The sequence below is a fragment of the Cervus canadensis genome, chromosome 1 (genome assembly GCF_019320065.1).
Source record: "Cervus canadensis isolate Bull #8, Minnesota chromosome 1, ASM1932006v1, whole genome shotgun sequence".
Lineage (NCBI taxonomy): Eukaryota > Metazoa > Chordata > Mammalia > Artiodactyla > Cervidae > Cervus > Cervus canadensis.
Genome location: NC_057386.1, coordinates 110,887,853 through 110,907,212, shown reverse-complemented (window position 1 = coordinate 110,907,212; position 19,360 = coordinate 110,887,853). Strand labels below are relative to the sequence as shown.

At 52.8% G+C, this 19,360-nt stretch overlaps 1 protein-coding gene across 1 annotated transcript; it reads right to left on the bottom strand.

The window, feature by feature from the left end:
- Positions 1-232: 232 nt before the first annotated feature.
- On the bottom strand, positions 233-9,714 carry LOC122420970 (SEC14-like protein 3). The gene is made up of 12 exons (XM_043436624.1): positions 9,580-9,714; positions 8,643-8,718; positions 8,334-8,377; positions 8,155-8,214; positions 6,751-6,939; positions 5,783-5,878; positions 4,883-4,943; positions 3,655-3,738; positions 2,725-2,831; positions 2,196-2,335; positions 1,924-2,093; positions 233-1,073 (listed from the first exon to the last, which is right to left on the bottom strand). The coding sequence occupies exons 1-12, from the start codon at positions 9,631-9,633 to the stop codon at positions 952-954; spliced, it is 1,203 nt and encodes a 400-aa protein (XP_043292559.1). The 5' UTR covers positions 9,634-9,714; the 3' UTR covers positions 233-951.
- Between the last annotated feature and the right edge of the window lie 9,646 nt (positions 9,715-19,360).

The window sequence follows — 19,360 nt, the reverse complement described above, 5'->3', positions numbered from 1 at the left end:
CTGAGTCCTGGATGCTGTGTAGTGTTGGAAGAGTGACTTCACCTCTCAGCCTTAGTTTCCTTCTGCATATGTGACTGTGATATGTAACCCCAGGGCAGGCGTGAGAGTGAAATGAGCTAAACTCATAAAGCACTTGGCACCGTCTATGGTACACCGAGAGAACTCACTGAATGACGGCTGTGATTTTTTTTTTATTGTTGCCGGGCAGCAGCTAGAGCCAGATGTGACTTCCTTTGCTTTTAAGGAAGTGCCTTTAATTTCTTGAAACATAAGCTGTGAGTTCCAAGGGGAGGTGGTAAGGGTAAGGTTCCAAGGTGAGGGGTTGGGAAAGCTGTGTGTCTTGAGCCAGACAAAGCCTTCTATAGACAGCTCCTACCTACCCCAGGGGGCAGCCACTGCCAGAAATCTGGGGGCTGGGTCACGTGAGTCTCAGGAGAGACCATCCCCCGCCACAGCCCCTGTCCGAGGTGCTGAAATCTCCCCTTGTAGACTTCTTTTTATCTTGCACACCCATTTGTTCCCTACCTCCATTCAACTTCACATTAGTTGAGCATTTACTTATATAAGAGGTAGAAGTAAAAAGAATTTAGATACATCTCTGACCCAAGTTGCTGATAACCCGTGGGGAAGAAATTCAAGCTCACAAATGCCTCAGAAGTGAGAACAAAGGCTAGGAGATTCATTTTTCTATTTCTCGGGTTGCAGGAACATCCACCTCTTGTTTCTACCCTTGCTTCTTCCTCTTCTGCAACCTCAACATCCTCTGAAGTTGTGCCTCCCATATTTTTCCTGATCTGACCACAGCACATGTGTTTTCCCCAAGGCAGCCCTTTCTCTTCTGACTAATGTCAGAGTCAAAAGGACTACTGAGCAACTTTTGGAGGGAGGTGGGGAGAAGGATATAGAGACAGAAAGCAAAGGGTCAGGGTCTCTGGGAAGTGAGGGAGCTGCCTAGACAGGGGTGAGCTCTTTGTCGTATTTCTGCATGCCCTCATCCGGGAGCAGCACCTCCACTGTGAAGCTGACCTTCTTGGCGTGGACAAAGCTATAGGTGTTGTCAAAGCGCAGGACGTCTGGGGGGACAGATTGAAAGATGGGTAGTTGGGCCCGACTCCATCCTCCCCGCGCCCTGCCCCAGCCATGGGGGAGAACAGGTCGTGTTCCCACCTCTTGTGTTTGCCAAGCGGGGCCAAGCTCCCCCCACTCTTGTTCTCTTCCCCATGGGAACTGCCCCTCCTGAGCAGGGCCTGTAAACAGACCCTGACCTCCCCCTGGCACGTGCCCAGCCTGGCTTTAGTTGCACCAACTGGCAACAAGAACAATGGCCACTGCATCCCATTGTCTCCACACGTGGACAGTCACATGATGGGGTGTCCTCGGGGGGCAGCTGGGAATGTCAGAGGCCTACCAGCCCCCTTGGATGAAGTGGGGTGCTGGGCTAGGCCTGCACATGCCTCCTGCCTCCCTGCAAGCACCCTGAGAGGTAGGAGTTGTGACCTCTGCTCCACAGGTGAGCAAACCAAGGCTCCAGGTTGGTAAGACTTTCAGGACTTTTGCCCAGGATTATGCTGCTACCACCAGGCTGAGCTACAACTCGGTGCCACATTCAGCTGTGTGACTCTGGACAAGTTGATTTACTTCTCAGAGCCTCAGTTTCCTCCTGGGGAAAGTCATCTCCCCTACTGTCTCTTGCCTGTGACCTGCGACGCTCTCAACCCCTTCAAGGCCTGTCTGTCTCTGGCTCCCTGCACACCGAGGGTGCGCTTGAGTGTGGACGGAATGAATGACTCTGTGGATGAATGGCACTGATCTAGGCTGCATGTCCCTGGGAGAGGGGGTCACAGCCTCTCCGTGTCTTCCTCTAAACCGTGGCACAGGTGGCTCCATCCTTCCAGAGCTGGGGCCCGACCAGGGCAGACTTACAGACGCCGGCTTCCGGGCAGGTGAGGCTCCCGTCCTCGGGCACCATGTGGGCGTTGTAGCGCTGGCTGGCCAGCACCTCTGTCATCTCTGCGGCCCGCTGCCGCTCCCCCATCTTGGTCTTCAGGAAAACCCCAAAGCCGATGTCACCCCCATCTGACACGAACTGCCACCTGTGTTGGGGGGAGGGGAAGAAGCACGGGTTGCTGCCGAGTCTGAGAGATGCCCGAGGGGCGAGGGTCCAGCTGGGGTGTGGGCGGTGGCCTGAGGCCCACCTGAGGACACAGCCTGGGAACAGGATCTCGTATTCCACCTGGTGGGAGGAGCCGCGGCTGATCTGCGCCGAGTGCTCGTACTGAGTCTTCACCTGGTCCCGCACGTACATGGACTTGGGGATCTCCCCGCCGTAGTTGATCTGTGGACACAGAGCAGGATGGGCTCGCTCCCCGCTCCCAGCCATTGCATCATTCAGGCTGCGTCTCCTGTCCAAGACGTTTCCCTAGCTTCTGGAAGTATTCTGCTCATCTTGTCCTTCTCCACCCCTCAGGAAGACTTCTGTGTCCCACCAGCCTCAGTCAGGGCCTCTTCCGGGAAATTCCTCTCCCAGCTCATCCCTCTGGGTCAAAATTCTCCCATTTCTCATTTGTCTGAACAGCTGCCGAGAACTCTGTTAGGGCAGGGCTGGGACTCACTCAATACTGGCTCACAGGTGTCTCTCCGTAGACACTGGTGGAATGAATGAGTAGATGAGAAAGGAACCCAGCTTGACTCCTCTACCCTCCCCTGTTCTGGGGCTCTTCATACCTTGGTTAAACATTTGGGGTTCCCATCTGGGTCAGTCAGGGTCCCCCCAAACTGGGCAGGCAGTTGCTCAGGACTAATGAGTTTTAGCAATCCTTCCTTCCAGTTGCCTGTGGGCGGAGGGGTTGAAGGGTGACTATTTAGTATGGAGGGGTCCTGTCAGCACCCCCTATTCCTACCAGGAGGGCCTGAGTTTGGTGGGTGGGGGAAGCCCTACAGGAGCTGGGCTGCCAGGGCTGATCCCCCAGCCTTTCAGGCCTTGGGTTGTAGAAGAGTCTTCCAGCGTTGTGTTGCTATGGAAACATGTTTTCCCTGGCTGATTGGTTTGCCCATTTTTGATGGTCTCCCAGTGATGAGTAGTCAAGATTAATGTTGTCTAATTGCCTTAAGGAGACTTTAAACCCCAATGAGGTCAAGGACGATGTTGGGGGCCTTGCAATGTGCAAATGGCCCACCCAAGTCAGACCTCTGGGTGGAAGAGGGGCAGCCCGGGGTCTTTGAAAGGACCTCCCCCTCTCTGCTGCTTCATCATCACAATCATAAAGCCCATTACTGTTCTTCATGCCCTGTGCAAAGCTCTGTGTTCTGGATTCTCAGGTGTCACGTGGCCCCACTCCTATAACCAATCCAAGTTATCCCCCCTACATGGCCATGGAAGGTTAATATAAAGAAACGGCCCGTAGCCCAGAGGTTGACCAGCAACCAAACTGAAACTGATAAGGAGGAAGCTGTGGAGGCCTTGTCATCAAAGAGGTATGGCGGGGAGTAAGACAGAGGTAACTGGACAGACTCCATAGTGTAAGACCCGCTACACCTTTGAGAGGGAGGAGCCTCTGACTCTAGGTGATGTGTGGACCTCTGGATGGGGGTGAGGGGCCAACTTACTCCGAAGTTCATGAATAGAGTTCAGGGGATGGAGCTGGAACTACTTACTTCCCAACACTACAATTTTCCTGCGAGTGTCCTCACTCAAGAAGGGCTTCATGAGGTTGTATCCCACAGGGAACAGTTTTGTAGCTGGAGAGACATAAGCAAGTATAATGGGGAAAAAATAATTCCATCAGGCCACTCTCTCCATAACAGTCAGAGTCAACAGCATGGAGGAATCATGAATTACCTTGGCAAATCTCAATGCCCTGCACCTGATAAACCATCCAACCAACGAAGACAACAAGCAGCCAACTACCCAACCATCCCATTATCCAGTGTACCAAACAGCCAGCAGACCAGCCAACAGACAGCCAACCAATACTCACCAACCCATCAACCAGCCTACCAATCAACTAGCCACCCTACCAAGTAACCAAACCCTACCAAACCAACTGACATATCAGTCAAGCAGAAAACCAATCAGTCAGTTAAACAACCAGCTAACTGCCCAACCAACTGCCTTTTCTAGTCAGTCAACCATTCAAATAACCAACCAGCAGTCCACCATCCACAATCCAGTCAAACCAACTAACCAGTCTGCCAACTAGACACTCACCCTCATAGCCAAGCAAAATGCTAACTAGTCACTCACTCAATCTTCCAAACTAACAACTATCCAATCAGCCAATCAGATATGCAATCAACCACCAGACAGTCAACTAGTCAGCTAACCAACTGGCTGGTTAAACAGACAACAAACCAAGCAAAGAATCAACCAGTCAACCATCAACATACAGCCATCTTTCCATCAATCCACCCACCCAAACAACAAGTACCCAAATACTATTGAGTTCCCACCTGGCCCTAGGCCTGTGAGGGATACAAGAGAAGTGAAGAATCAAAGGCTTTGCCTTCAAGGAGTAGACAACTCAAGGACAGCAGGATGAATACATAAAGATAACTGCAGGCTCAGAAGGCAGTAGGCAGCAAAGGCCAGACTGGGCTGCACGGGCTGCCAATGGCAGAGGCAGTTTGAGGAGGGAGAGACAGACGTGGGTAGGCGAGGTGAGGGGGGATTCCTGGACAAGCTGGGGTTGGAGCTGCCTTTTGCAGGAAAACCAACCATAGAATTTGCTGTTTATGGAGCACTTACTCTGTTCCAGGCACTCTGATTTGCATGCAGCCAAGCAACCAACCTGCCTGTCTGCTTCCAGGAAAGAAGGCACTATTACTGTCCTCAGAGTTCAGATAAGGGGCTGGAGCACAGAGGGTGCAGTCACGTGCCACACACCTTTCACGATGAGCATGAACTTCAGGGTCTCTGGGTAATTCTCTTCAAGGAGGCCGAAGAACTGCGGAACCAAGAAAGACCCCGTCAGAGCCCACACCTCCTCTTCTCCTACCCCCGTCCTTTGCAGCCTTCAGAAGGCTGCGGAGGGTTTCCCCTCTTTCCATCACTTCCATGGTCCTGGAGGAAACCTTTCCACAGACCGTTGTGAGCACACTCTTATAATAATTACATAATATTAACCATCTTTAGAACAAACCTTATAGCAACAGTAGTACAGTAATAATGATGGCTACTGTTCATTGAATGTTCACTACTGGGGCTTCACAGGAGGTACAGCGGTAAAGAATTTGTCTGCCTATGCAGCAGATGCAGGGGATGCAGGCTCGATCCCTGGGTGGAGGAGGTCCCCTGGAGTAGGAAATGGCAACCCATTCCAGTATTCTTGTCTAGAGAATCCCAAGAACTGAGGAGCCTGGCGGGCTATAGTCCATGGGGTCACAGGGAGTCGGTCACGACGGAGTGAGAATACACGCACGTTTGCCAAGCGCGGTGTGTGCCGTTTATGTTTCAAGTCACAGAAGTGTGGCTAGGTCCCTTTGGAGGGCAGACAACCAGTACCCCCATTTTGTAGGTGAGGACAACGCAGCGTGGACGGATAGAGTGACTTGCCCGCGTCACAGAGCGGAGGTGGCAGGGCAGGGGAGGGTTTGTTGGAAGCCGGCCCCTGTGGGGTCAGTATGTGGTCTCCGGGAAACACAGTGATGGGGCCCGGGCTGCAGTGGTGGGGTCCAGGAAAGGCCGCCACCTGTTACTAGATCCCGGCTCTGAGTGAGCAGCCAGGTCACAGCTGGGCAAGCTGGTGGTTAAAGCAAGCAGGGGCGCCCGGGGCCTTTTGCTCACCTCCTGGTACACTTCTACCAGGGGTTTCCAGAAGTGCTTCAGCCCCAGCCCCTCGCAGTCGAATATCATCACAATAGTCTCAATCTTCCTCCCCAGCTGCAAGCACAAGAGCAAGGATCAGGGTGCAGGCTCAGAACCTGGGGGATGGTGCCTCAGCATGTGACCCCCAGGGCTTCTCCCAGCTCCCTGCTCTGTCCCCCAGAGGAATGAGAGGACAAAACAGTGACTGCATTTACCACCCGTCCATCCACTGTCCATCACCCATCATCGTCCATCCACCCTCCACCCGCCTGCCCACTCATCCGTTAATTGACCCACTTACTCACCAATTCACCCATCTATCCTTTCATACGGCCATTCATTTATCCATTCATCCCTCCGTTTGTCCAGCTAATATTTATTAAACACCTGTTTTGAGCCAGTCACTGAGAGTATGTCATATAGCTCAATAATCCAGTGTTCCTATCCTTAAAGAGTTCACAGTCTGGTTGGGGAGACTGACCAGCAACGGGGTCACCATGGTCCTGAGCTGAGAGCCGCGACTGGACAGCACAGGTGTGGGGATGCATGTTAACCCAGATGAGGGAGAGAAGGTGACTGTCTGAGTCTTGAAAGATGGATAGGACAGAGCCATTGGTGGTTTGGGGGGGAACGTGTGTGTGCTGGGGGTTGGATTATCCCAACAGAAGGAAGAGCAAGGGCAAAGACTCAGAGGGGATCATAGTGGCTAGCATTGCTGAGAGGCCCCAGGTGCCGGCCACATACTCATATTATCTAACTTCATCTCTGCAACCATTATCATTGTGTCGGCTTTGGAGGTGAGGAGACAGGCTCAGAGAGGGGTGAGGTGACTTTCCAAGGCGGCACAGCTGGGAAGTGTCGGAGCTGGGGTGTGAGCCCAGAGCCCTCTGACGGTGGCGCTGAGGGTGCAGGTGTGTCCCTGGGACCGCGGGCCCGGGCAGCCTCACCCGCTCCGTCTGGAGGTCACACTCATGCAGGATGCGCTCACAGTCCCTCATCTTGGTCTTGAGCAAGTCCTGCTTGGTGACCGAGAAGAGCAGGCCCTTGGGGTCCAGCGGCCCGATGATGTCGTACCACACGGGGCAGCCGTCTCGGTCATAGCCGCACAGGCCCCCAGGCATGTACTTCTGGATCACCTGCGTGAGGACAGACACATGGAACTGGGCAATGTGCAACCTCCCAGAGACCGCCTTGGGCTTCCCTGGTGGAAAAGACGGAAAAGAATCTGCCTGCAACACAGGAGACCCGGGTTTGATCCCTGGACTGGGAAGATCCCCTGGAGGAGGGCATGGCTAAACCACTCCAGTATTCTTGCCTGGGGAACCCCATGGACAGAGGAGCCTGGTGGGCTGCAGTCCACGGGGTCGCAAAGAGACAGACACAAGTGAGCGACTGAGCATAGAGACCCAAGCCAGGCTGCCGTGGTCGGTCTGAGCCTGCACACACCCTGGTCCAAGCACCTTCCCTTCCCTGGAGGGCGGCCCTACTGTCTAGGCGAGAAAGCTGCGGGGCTTTCAGGGGAGGGCCTTGCTCACGGCAGGTACAGGGCAAAGGCGGGACTCAGCCAGGCCTGCCGGAGGCCTCTGGGCTCCTGAGTTCTGCCCCCAAAGTCTCCCATGCCCCTTTCCATGGAGAGGGGTTGGGCTTAGTGATGAAAAACATGGATACTAAAGGTGAGCAGACCTGGTTCAAAAAACAGATGCGGCTGCTTCCCTGCTGTGCACCCTTGAACAAGTGACGCCACCTCTCTGAGCCCCATTCCCCCCCCTCCTCTGTTGGGGAAAGTCCTCAAGATCACACTGGCATAGCAGCCTGCCTGACTCAGAGCTTGTGCTCCGCAAATGAAACTAGGACTGTTGTTTAACTAAGGCACCACGCTGGGCGTGTTCTCCCTGACTCCTCCGTGGGCCAAGTTTCTTTCCCACCTAGACAGGATGCTTTGAGCAAGGCTCCAGGGGGTAAGGGCTCAGAGCCGCAAGCTAACTGCTGCTGAAGAGCCTGTGTTTGGAGACTTGAGCTCAAATCCCGGCTCCACCTAGGGGCTGTGGGACTCCGGGTGGCTGCGTAAGCACTGCTGAGCCTCAGTGTCCTCATGCGTACAATGGGTACAGCTGGATCCACCTCAGGCATTTGTGAGGATTAGATGAGTTCATGCAGGTACAGTCTTAACTCAAGCTTGGATCTTAATAGCAGATATTCATAATTATTACAGGAGATCTGGCTGCAGTTTCCCGGGGGTTCACAGGCCTCTCAGGCTTGCTGCCCTCTACTCACGGTCCCCAGTGATGCCGAGGCAGCTGGATGGTACATCTGTCAGAGACTGGGAGCGTAGGGGGGTGCTGCTGGCTCACCTCAGGGGGCTGCCATTCAAGTATGTGGTCAATGTCCATGGTCTTCCGGAACTCCATGTACTGAAAGGGAGATGAGTGGTAAGGAGGGGAAGGAGGAGGGGGATGGAGGTAGAGCCTGGAGGCGGGAACTGCCCCCGACGAAGGCCCTCACCAAAGTTTCAGAGGAGGATAGGTCTCACCTTGCGGAGCATGGCCTCTGATTTCTGAAGGTCAAAATTCCGAGCTGTGGGAAGATGGAAGGAAGGGGTGAGGTGCGAAAGAGGCTGCCTTGCAGTCATCTTGTCCTGGCCCTGAGCAGGTGGCGGGGCTATGGAGGGCACCGGGGGCCTTAGAGGGGACTTCCTTTCCTGTCCCTTCCCCTCTCTAGGACCTGAACGTGAAGCAAGATGATGTGATCGGATCCTGCGAGCCATGGGTCCTTCTGGAGCAGTTGGTACCAGGTCCCTCCTGCTGCCCCTCGCCCTGACCTCCCCCACATCTGCCCTCACCTCGGAGCCAGCGCAGAAGGAAATAGTCATCCGGGTTGGGCAGGGCGGGCAACACGTCCTGGACATTTTCTCGGAACTGGGAAGAGAGATGCTGGTTGAAGAGGTGTTCACACAGAGCCTTGAGCTTAGACTCGGTGATACATTTCTTTTTTTTTTTCAATTTCTTTCCTTCTCTCCAGTGCAGTCTGGCCTGCGGTGATGGAAGATGGGTGGATGGAGGGATGGGAAGGTGAATGGAAGGAAGGCTAGATGGGTGAGTAAATGGAAAGAAGAAAGGATTGGTGGATAAATCAATGGGTGGGAAAAAAGGAAGAGGAAACCAATGAATGGACAGGAGAGATGCGGGCGTGAATGGACAGAGGAGAGATAGATCATTGGGTGGGGTGGGATGGGAGGAGGAATGAAGGAAAAGCTAGATGGGTGGGTTGGTGGGTCGCTGGGTTGAGATGTGAATGTATTCTTTGCTCTTTTCATTCGTTAGCCCCCCAAAGCTTCTTTTTTTCCATCCCATTTTCTGTGAAAACATGGTTAGCAGTTATGCATCCTCTTCCCCAATGACCGTGGGGATGACATACACACTCGGCCCCGACTCTTAGCTCTTACAGACAGGTCATCTCCCAGGGTCCCGGGGAGTGAATGGGAACAGAGTCTGTGGGCAGAGCCTCAGCATCTTTGGCTCCCACCCACGGGGAGGTGGGGAGGTGGCAGGTCAGATAAAGTTCTCCAGGTCTGGCACCTGCCCCACCGTCTGCAAACGGTGCTGTTCCCCCCACCACTGCCCTGGACAGGGCGGACGTCCCCGGGCACCGTAGGACCTGACCCCGGGTGACATGACGGCCCAGAGAGTGTCAAGGACGTGCTGAGCCCAGCAGAGGGGGAGGGTTCCGGCCACCATGCTCCCTCAGCCCCTCAGCCCTTGCCCCTTTCCTCAGCTCACCTTGGCCAGGGTCTCTGCCTGCTTGGGACTCAGGTCTCCCACTCGGCCGCTCATGGTGCTGGGTGAGGCTGGAGGGGCGGGGGCCGCTCCAGTCAGAGGCCGAGCCTGCTCTCCGGCCCTGACCAAGCCAGGTCTTTTGCCCCCACTCCTGGGCGTGGCTCCAGGGCGCCTCCTCCTTGGCCAACCGTTGGATTGCACGTTACATAATTGGGATTAACTGAGGTCCCATGCTTGGCTCTGGACAGTTCTGGGGGGTGGGGTGGGGAGCAGGTGGGGAAAGCAGGGTGTGTCAGAGGTCCCCTGCCAGGGAGAGGAGGCTGGGAGGGAATGAGGCTGGCCTCCCAAGGTGTGGGTGTCCAGCCTGGGTGCCTGTAGAACCCCTTCAGTGCTCCCAGGCCTCTCCAGGGACAGGGGGACTTCAGGGGGAAAGAGTACTAATCCGAGTACTAATACTCGGCAAATACTAACAAAACAATGGGTGTGCTCCCTGCAGGCACCCTCCTCTCCAGCCCTCGGTCTCCCCCTCTCCCTAATGAAGAAACCCTGCACCTACGGCCCTGCTAAGATCACCCTTACCCAGCCCTGCCGGCTGGCAGTCAGGGACTTAGTCTAGTAAATATGTCAGTCACTTTTTTGGGGTGGGAGGCTCATGGCTTTTTTGCAACAAGTGTCCATATTCAAGAGGAGGCGGGTGTGCCTTCAATACAGGGAAGGGCTGAGGGCCCCCAGCCCTGCCTACCTCCCTTCTCATGGCTGAGGTCACGAGGACACAAGAGGCCTTGCCCAAGATCCCGCATCCCCTGGGTCCCAAGGGGGAGAAGGGGGACGCTGATGCCCGTGAGGCAGTATGGGTGCTCCTTGGGATTTTAAACATCTGATCAGTGAGGGGTGCCCCACCACTCTGCCAGGTGATGAGGGAAACCCAGAAGGTTCCCCAGTCCTTTGACTGAGACATGGAGACTGTCCAGGGTTGTGCACCTCTAAGAGATTTATCCTCCAGCTGTCGGAAGCTCCGAGGGCAGAGGCCACATTGTCCATGACTGTCTGTAAGGAAACCAGGAGTGCATCTGCTGGAGACCACAGTATAGCTACGCAGCTACCTCTTCCAGGCCTTGGGAGGTGGGTCCACGTGGGCTGAAACTCTCCCCTGGTCTAGCCTCGGACCCAACGGCTGGGCTAGCCCAAGGCCCTCTTCCCAGGGCTCTCTTACCCTCAGAACACCCCGGGTCCCCTTGCCTGGGCTATCTTAGGACCGATTTAGCTGAGGGGGGTGAGTGCTGAAATCTCTCTGCTCTGGGCCCTGATAGAATCGGGTGCAGGAGAAGGGGAGCCGTCTTTGGCCATCTACCTCCGTCCAGGGCGTCTGCTGCATACACTCTGGAGCAGTTAGGTAATTCTCCACCCTCCAGCCCCTCCCCTCTTCACATTCCAGGCTCTTTCTGCTGCCACCCACACCTACTTCCCGCCAGGCGGGCAGCACGTGGAGATTGGGTTCCTCCACTGCGCTCTCATTAGCCCCTAATCCTGCTTGGTTCTCACCAGTCTCCTTTCTCGCCCTAATCCTCCTGATGGGAGGGTCTCTGGTTACCCCTGGGGACGTCAGAGGCGGGGCAGGCAGGGCCAGGAGGAGGAGTTGGGGGTCCCCCCAGGAGCTATGAGGAGCTGAGGGGTATGAGAGATACCCTTAAGCGCTTTTCGTGACCCAGACTGCAAACTCACATTATCATCATCATGCCTGACAGCACTATGCAATGGAACTTTCTTTAGCAACGCAAATGTTCTGTATCTGGGGGTGGTTCCTAGTGGGCATCCCTGGTAGCCAGTTGTCACATGTGAAATGTGGTTGTTGTCACTGTTCAATCACTAAGTCGTGTTTGACTCTTCCCAACCCCATGGACTGCAGCATGCCAGGCTTCCCTGTCCTTCCACTCTCTCTCGGAGTTTACTCAGACTCATGTCCGTTGAGTTGGTGATGCCATACAACCATGTCACCCTCTGTCACCTCCTCTTCCTCCTGCCCTCAATCTTTCCCAGCATGTGGTTAGTTTTAATTAACTTACCTTTTGATTAATTTTATTATAGGTTGCCCCACATGGCTACCATATTAGCACAGATCTACAGCGTTTATTGAAGGCTTTTTACGTGCCAGGCCCCAAACTAAGTGCATCGCCTCATTTAAACGTCAGAGCCCCCTTCTGGGTAGCTCCTATCATTAAGTCCATCCTACAGACAAGCAAACTGAGGCAGAGAGGAGGTTAGTATCTTATCCAGAGAGAAGCCCATGCAGTTCATCACTTTGTTGTCACACTGGAGGCCGCCCCTCAGCCTCAGCTCTGGAGTCCCCACCGCAAACAGGGAGAAGATCCAGGCACGGAAATCACCCCAGTGGGATACAGGTGGCATTGAGCCAGACCTTGAAGAAAGGGAGGATGTCAATTAGCGGAGACTGGGGTAGAGGAAAGGGCAACTCCCCCCCGACCCCGTAGAAGGGACCGCGTGAGCCATGCTGTGGAGCGGGGCGGGTGAAAAGCACACCTGGGATGTCTTGGGAGGGCAGAGCTGGGGACGCAAACACCATGTAAACAGGTGTTTACAGTAAACACGATGGGTCGGGTCCCTGCCTGCCTGGAGCTCTCAGTCTCCCATTTCTGTGCTGAGAACATTACATCCTTATCAAACCGCTTGGAAACAGGTAGGGGTATCCTCACTTTACAGTTAAGGATATGAAAGACCAGAGATTAAGATTAAGGTTAAGAAACTTTTCTGAAGCCTCATAGCCCGGAAACGGGAAGCCAGGATTTGAACCCAAGCCCGTCTGACTCTGAAACCTGTAATGGAGCCACTGCCCAGGCGCACCTTCCCCCAAAGGGCTCAATGTTGTACCCGGCATGTAGGAGGTATTCGATAAAAGTGAATAATCATCGTGTGCTAGGAAACCTGGGTCCACTCACCTCGGGCTGCAGGGTATTCTGAGCCCAGGAGAATAGGTTTCCCTACATCGAAACAAAGACCCTGGTGAAAAAGAACCCCCTGAACCCCCACCCACAGTACCCGTCTTCTCCAAGTCCTAGTTTGCCAAGCTCTCAGGGGCCCATGGCAACAACCAAGACACAAGCAAACAATCGCAGGGGGTAGACAGGGCCACCCGCTCCACACCCTAGACCCCTCCTTCCAGACGCTAGTTACTAGGAAATGCGAAATGCCATCGTATCAGAACCAGTTGGGTGAGTACAGAGGGGGCCCAGGGGGTGAGGGAGCCTCACCATGGGGTGAATGTTGCTGGGGAAGAAGCCAGGGTGGGGTTCGGAATATAGTGGGGTGAGGTGGAATGGCCTAAAAAGGAGAGATGAAAGGGGAACTGTGGGAGAGGGAGGTAGGAAGGGGCGCCTTGCCCCAGTCCCAGTGGTATTCTGGGTAGAACCCTGGGACGGTCTACTTTCTCTGTTTCCCCTCTGGGCAGTTTCACCTCCTTCTTAAAATGTGAATTCACATACAAGTTCACCATTCTTAAGGTGTAAAATTAGTATATTCACAAGGTTGTATAATCTTATACAATCACTGTCTAATTGCAGAATATTGTTTACAAATACTTATTTTCTGTTTGGTTGGGTTGGGTTCTCAGCTTCGGCACACGCAGGATCTTCTTGCAGCTGGCAGACTTTTCTCTAGTTTTGACACATGGCCGCCAGAGCACATGGGCTCTGTAGTGTTCAAGGCATGGGCTTAGTCGCCCCGAGGAACATGGAATCTTAGTTCTCCCATCAGGGATAGGACCCGCATTGCCTGCATTGGAAGGCGGGATTCTCAACCACTGGCCTACCAGGCAAGTCCCTAATTGCAGAATATGTTCATTATCCCCACCTCAAAAACCACTGTACCCTCTAGCAGTAACTCCCCATTTCCTGCATCCCTGCTCCTGCCTCTGGCAACTACTAATCTATTTTCTATCTTGATAGATTTTCCTATTCTGTATATTTTATATTAATTGAAGCATATAGTATGTGATCTTTTGACTCACTTTATTAACTTAGCATAATGTATACAAGGCTCATCCATATTGTAGTTGGTATCAATGTCATTTCTTTTCATAGCTAAATAAAAATTTTTTTGCATGAATACACCACATTTTGCTTACCCATTCATCAGTTGATGGACATCCGGGTTATTTCCACTTTTTGGATATTATGAATAATGCTCTATGAACATTTTTTGTACAAATTTTTGTGAAAACATATTTTTACCTCTCTTGGGTGTACCTTTAAGAGTGGAATTGCAGGTAGTAATTCTATGTTCAACTTTTTTTTTATATGGACCATTCTTAAAGTCTTTATTGAACTTGTAACAATATTGCTTCTGTTTTATGCTTTTTGTCTGCAAAGCATGTGGGAATCTCAACTCCCTGACCACACCCATATTGCTGACATTGGAAGATGAATTCCCAACCACTGGACTGCCAGGGAAGTCCCAAGATTTATGTTTAGCTCTTATATTTAGGTATCTGTTTAAATTTTTTTTTCTATTGTGGTAAAATATGCCTAACATAAAATTTTCCATTTTTAAGAGTGCAGTTGAGTGGCATTAAGTGACAGTCACACTGTTGGGAAGCCATCACCACCATCCATCTCCAGGGCTTTTTCATCTTCCCAAACTGAAACTCTGTACCCATTACACACTGACTTTCCATTGCTTCCTCTCCTCAAAGCCCCTGGTGTCACTGGCAAAGCTCAGGAACAATTCTCGGTAAATTAAAATAGAATGCAGGTGATGAAATAAAGTCTAACCTTTTTTCCCTTTTCCTCTGTGCTTAGTCTAGTTTTCATTGCTCACAGGGGCTGCATGCAGAGGCCTTGTATCGGCTTTTCAGACCAGAGTTCCTAGTGCAAAATGGCTGCCAGCGACTCCTCAGCTCAGTGGGCCGTGTGCAGAAGTGCTGCACACGACACTCAATTCAAGATGGCAGCAGCGAGCCGTGTGCAGAGATGCTGCACCCGGCACTGCTGTCTGAAGCCGGAAGCAGCGCCGCTGTGCCAAACCCCGCCCACTCCCCCCGCCCCTGCCCCTATAAAGCAGCCCTGCCCGCGGCCTGTCGGGAGACCCTGGACTGCAGAGCTTGAGCTTGCACGTGTCTATTCTTTGATGAAAGAAATAAAGCTTTCCCAGGTGGCGCAGTGGTACATAATCCAGCTGCCAATGCAGGAGATGCAGGAGATGTGGGTTTGATCCCTGGGCCGGGAAAATCCCCTGGAGTAGGACATGGCAACCCACTCCAGTAATCTTGCCTGGAAAATTCCATGGACAGAGGAGCCTGGCAGGTTTAGTCCATGGGTTTGCAAAGAGTTGAACTCGACTGAGCATGCATGCAAACTTTGTCTTTCAACAATAAACTCTGTCTCATTCTTTTGACTTGAATGACAACAGGTAGGGGGACCCTTGTTGGGGCCTGACTGGAAAAGTCAGTAACCCTGGCAACCACCATCCTACTTTCTGTCTATACAAATCTGACTACTCTGGGTGCTTCTTGGGAGTAGATCATACAGTATTTGTCTTTTTGTGTCTGGCTTCTTCTGCTTAGTTTAATGTCGTTGAAGTTTCATTCATGTTGTAGTATGTGTCAGAATTTCATTCCTTTTTAAAGGTTAAATAATATTCCATGGTGTGAACAGAATACATTTTGTTTATCCATCCATTTCTTAATGGACACACGGGTTGTTTCCACCTTTTGGCTATCATGAACAAAACTGTTATGAACATCGGTGTACAAATACCTGTTTGAGGCCCCAGGTTTCAGTTCTACCCAGAAGTAGAATTTCTGGATCATAACGTAATTCTATGTTTAATTTTTTGAGGAACTATCATACTGTTCTGCACAGTGGCGGCACCATTTTACATTCACAGTAGCCATGCACAAGCGTTCCAGTTTCTTCACATCCTCATCAATACTTAGCATTCTCTGTTGCTTGATAATAGCCATCCTCATGGAGAAGGAAACGGCAACCCACTCCAGTGTTCTTGCCTGGAGAATCCCAGGGACGGGGGAGCCCGGTGGGCTGCCGTCTGTGGGGTTGCACAGAGTCGGACACGACCGAAGTGACTTAGCAGCAGCAGCAGCAGCAGCCATCCTCAGGGGTGTGAGGTGGTGTTTCACTGTGGTTTTGCTTTGCTTTCCCTAACAATCAGTAATGTTCAGCGTCTTTTCATGAGCTATTGCCCCTTTGTATATCTTCTTTGGAGAAACATCTATTTAAGTCTTTTATTCATTTTTAAATGAAGTTTGTTGTTATTGACTTGTAGGAGTTCTTCATATATTCTGAATTTTAATCTGATCAGCTACATGATTTGTAAATATTTCCTCATTTCATGGGTTGCCCTTTCACTCTGTTGATAGGTCCTTTAAAGCACACGAGTTTTAAATTTTAATGAAGTCCAGTTCATCTGTTGTTTCTTTTGTTACTTGTACGTTTAGTGTCATTTTCAAGAAGTCATTGCTGCCAAATCCAATGTCATGAAGCTGTTGCCTTGTGTTTTCAGCCAACATGCCCTTGCTGCTTACCATAGGAATGGGTTGCTATGGTGATAGGAGCATGGAGTAGGGTTATTAAGGAGGCTACAAAGTGGAGGAGCTTGTACACTGTCCAGGGCCGGAGCTGGCACACCCCTGCTCATGATACCAGGGGCCACCCTAAGGGCATGGAGTGTTTCAAGGTCAGACCAAACTGGTCTCTGCTTTTATTGCCATTCTTGGGGAACCTGGAGTGCCCAAGACTGCTGCGGGGAGGCCGAGTCTGGGGGTGATTGCAAACAGACTACCAGGCAGCTGTAGTTCCTCTCCCAACATTGAGCAAGTCATCCTCGAATGGTTCAGAAATATATGGTGCTGAAACAGTTGAGTTTGAACCTTGGCTTCCCCTCTAACATGCTAGGTGAGCTTGCGTGTCAGATTTCTCATCTGTAAGTTGGGGCTAATAACATTCCGTTCTAATAAGTTTACTGGGATGGTCAGAAGAGGCCAGTAAGGTATTTCACTACCTCCTGGCACATGATAAGTGATCAGTAGACCTGGCTTTTATGGTTATGTTTGGGCCGCTCACTCCTCCTGCCCTCAAATCCAGGACACCGACATGGCTAGGCGAGCCCATCCTTTCTGGGTCCTCTGTTCTGCGGCTGCCCCACCCAACCCTCTCCTTGGGTCTCTCCAGAGTGCTGAGTCACGCTGCTGGGTTCTGCCCTCCTCCAGCCGTACTCCTGGTATGACCCAACCTCTGGGGGTAGATGGGTGAGGGGACTCAGGGCTCTGGAGCCTGACATTCCAAATTCCATGCCTGGCACCATCACCGAGCAAAAGAACGTGTCTCTGAGCCTTACTTTCCTCCCCTGTAAAGCAGGGAAGACTATGTTTATTTCTCAAAATCAACACAGGATAGACTAGGTGGGGGTCAACAGGAATCAATACGAGGCAGGGGACAGCTCCACTATGTGATGAGCACTGGTCCCGTCACTCTGAGAACACGGAGAAGGCACCTGAACCCTGCTGGGGGGGGGGGCGGGAAGAGGCCTAGGGAAGGCCTCCTGGACGAGGGCTCCGGGAGCCTTGAAGGTGCACAGAGCAAGATTGGGGAGGGATGGACTTCCCTGGTGGTCCAGTGGTTAAGACTGCGCTGCCAATGCAGGCAGCATGGGTTTGATCCCTGGTCAGAGAACTAAGATCCTGCGTGCTGCATGGTGTGGCCAAAAATAAAAAAAAAAGATTGGGGAGGAAGTCCAGGTTGAGCAAAGGCAGGGAGGAAGGACAGAGCTTGATGAATTGGTGAGTTCAGGTTGTTGGGGTGGGGGAGATGCAGTCAAGGCCCAGTGTGGTCAAGTCCCAGAGGGCCTGGTCAGCCACCACAGAGAATGACCCCTCCTGGGGGGAACGGGCTTATGCAGGGAAACATGCGATCAGATTTTCATTTCAGATATTTTCCTGGCTGCCCTGTGGAGTGTGGACAGAAGAGGGCAGGAAGAGGCATAAAGAAATCCATGGGCTCCTTTCTAAACATCCAAGCCAGAGATGACAGAGGCCCAGACTAGGGCAGTGGCTGTGGTGCTGGGGGTGGAGTCCAGACGTATGTAGTGAGCAAGCCAGCAAGCTGAGAACCAGGATATGAACCCCGGTTGGACCCCCTCTTTCTGCCTCTGCAGACGGCCCCAAATAGCCTGGGGTCTGGTGAGCTTGGCTTCTTGGGTCTCAAAGGCGCTGCATTCCTGAGCGGTGTGCCGAGGGACCCAGTTCCTGCTTCCTCGGGGACAGAGGCCCTGGTGGCCCAACACCGCCTTCTGATGGCCGAAGGCGAGGTCGCCATGGTCACCGCATCACTCCCGCAGCCCAGGCCTGTCGCAGCCGCCTGCTCTCTGAAGCCTCCTGATGCAAAGCCCACCCACTAAGTGTGCTCAGCAAGCTCCGTGCTGTCTGCACAGATGGCCCTGGGTTCACATCTCATCTCCTCCTCTTTAAAAAAAAAAAAAAATTATTTAAAATTAAAAAAATATTATTTTTGGCTGCACCAGGCCTTCAGTGCTGCGTGCAGGCTTTCTCTCTAGTTGCAGCGAGTGGTGACTTCTCTTGTTGTAGAGCAAGGGCTCTAGGGCGTGGGGGCTTCGGTGGTCGCAGCTTACAGACTAGAGCTCGGGTTCAGTAGTTGTGGTACAGAGGCTGAGTTTGCTCCACAGCATGCGGGATCTTCCTGGACCAGGGATCAAGCCCATGTCCCCTGCACTGGCAGGTGGGGTTCTTAACCTCTGGGCCACCAGGGAAGTCCCCTCCTCCTCTTCATGTTGTTCGTCGACCTGACAAGTCCCTTCCCGCCCTGATCCTCACTCTCCCCAGCTTCTGAAGGTGAAGCTTCAGCCCAGGCCTGGCGCCCAGTCGTGGGAGTGGAGCTGGAGTGGAGGCACGTCCCGCTGAGAGGCACAAATGCCCGAGCAGCTTTGTCCAGACCCTGGCATCTCCACCCCCACCCCCAGGAACCCAGCTGTTCACTCAGTCCCGCTGTGTGCCCCCTGCCCCAGGCTGGCACTCCCTGGCAGAGTCCCACCTGCCCACATGGACCCTCCCTTCCCCTGACAGGCAGGGCAGGGCCACTGCTGGGAGCTGACCCGGGTTCTGGCTCCACCTCTGCCATTGGACATGGAGCTCTTGGCCAAGGCCCGCCCCCTCATCAGGTCTTGGTTATTGGACCCGTAAAATGGGCTACAATTCCTGGGTGCTTCAGGGTCACATATAAAGGGTCTGTGCAGACTGTGGAGTTCCGTGCCATGGAGCCCTGGTGAAGCTGTGACTGTCTCACAGAGGTGTCCCCTTCAGCCTGGGCTTTTGGAAGGTGAGCTGGACAGCAGTGGAGATCTGAGGGGCACGAGAGCCTTTCCAACTACGTTAAAAAAAAAAAAACCCTGTAGGCCCCTTGCCTGTATCCCTCCCCCTGGCCCCCTGGAAGGTCATGCGGCTTTGCAGCCAGGAGGAGAGCTGGGATGGGCAGGCCCCGGCTCCATTCCTCCGGACAGGTGAGGCCTGGGGATTTCCAACCCCCTCCTTCTGAGTAAGAGTTCTGATCTGTGGCCTCCTGCCAAGATTTTGCCATTCTTTCCTGACAAAAAACAGGGCCGTTTTGTAACCTGCCTTAAAAAATCGTTTTGCTTTGTTAATAACTACCAGATGTGTACACACAGTTGTTTACAAAGAAATGGCAAACATCAGAGAGCCTTTAGCAGCGTCGCCCAAGAGCACTTCTGGCTTCCCTCCGGCCTC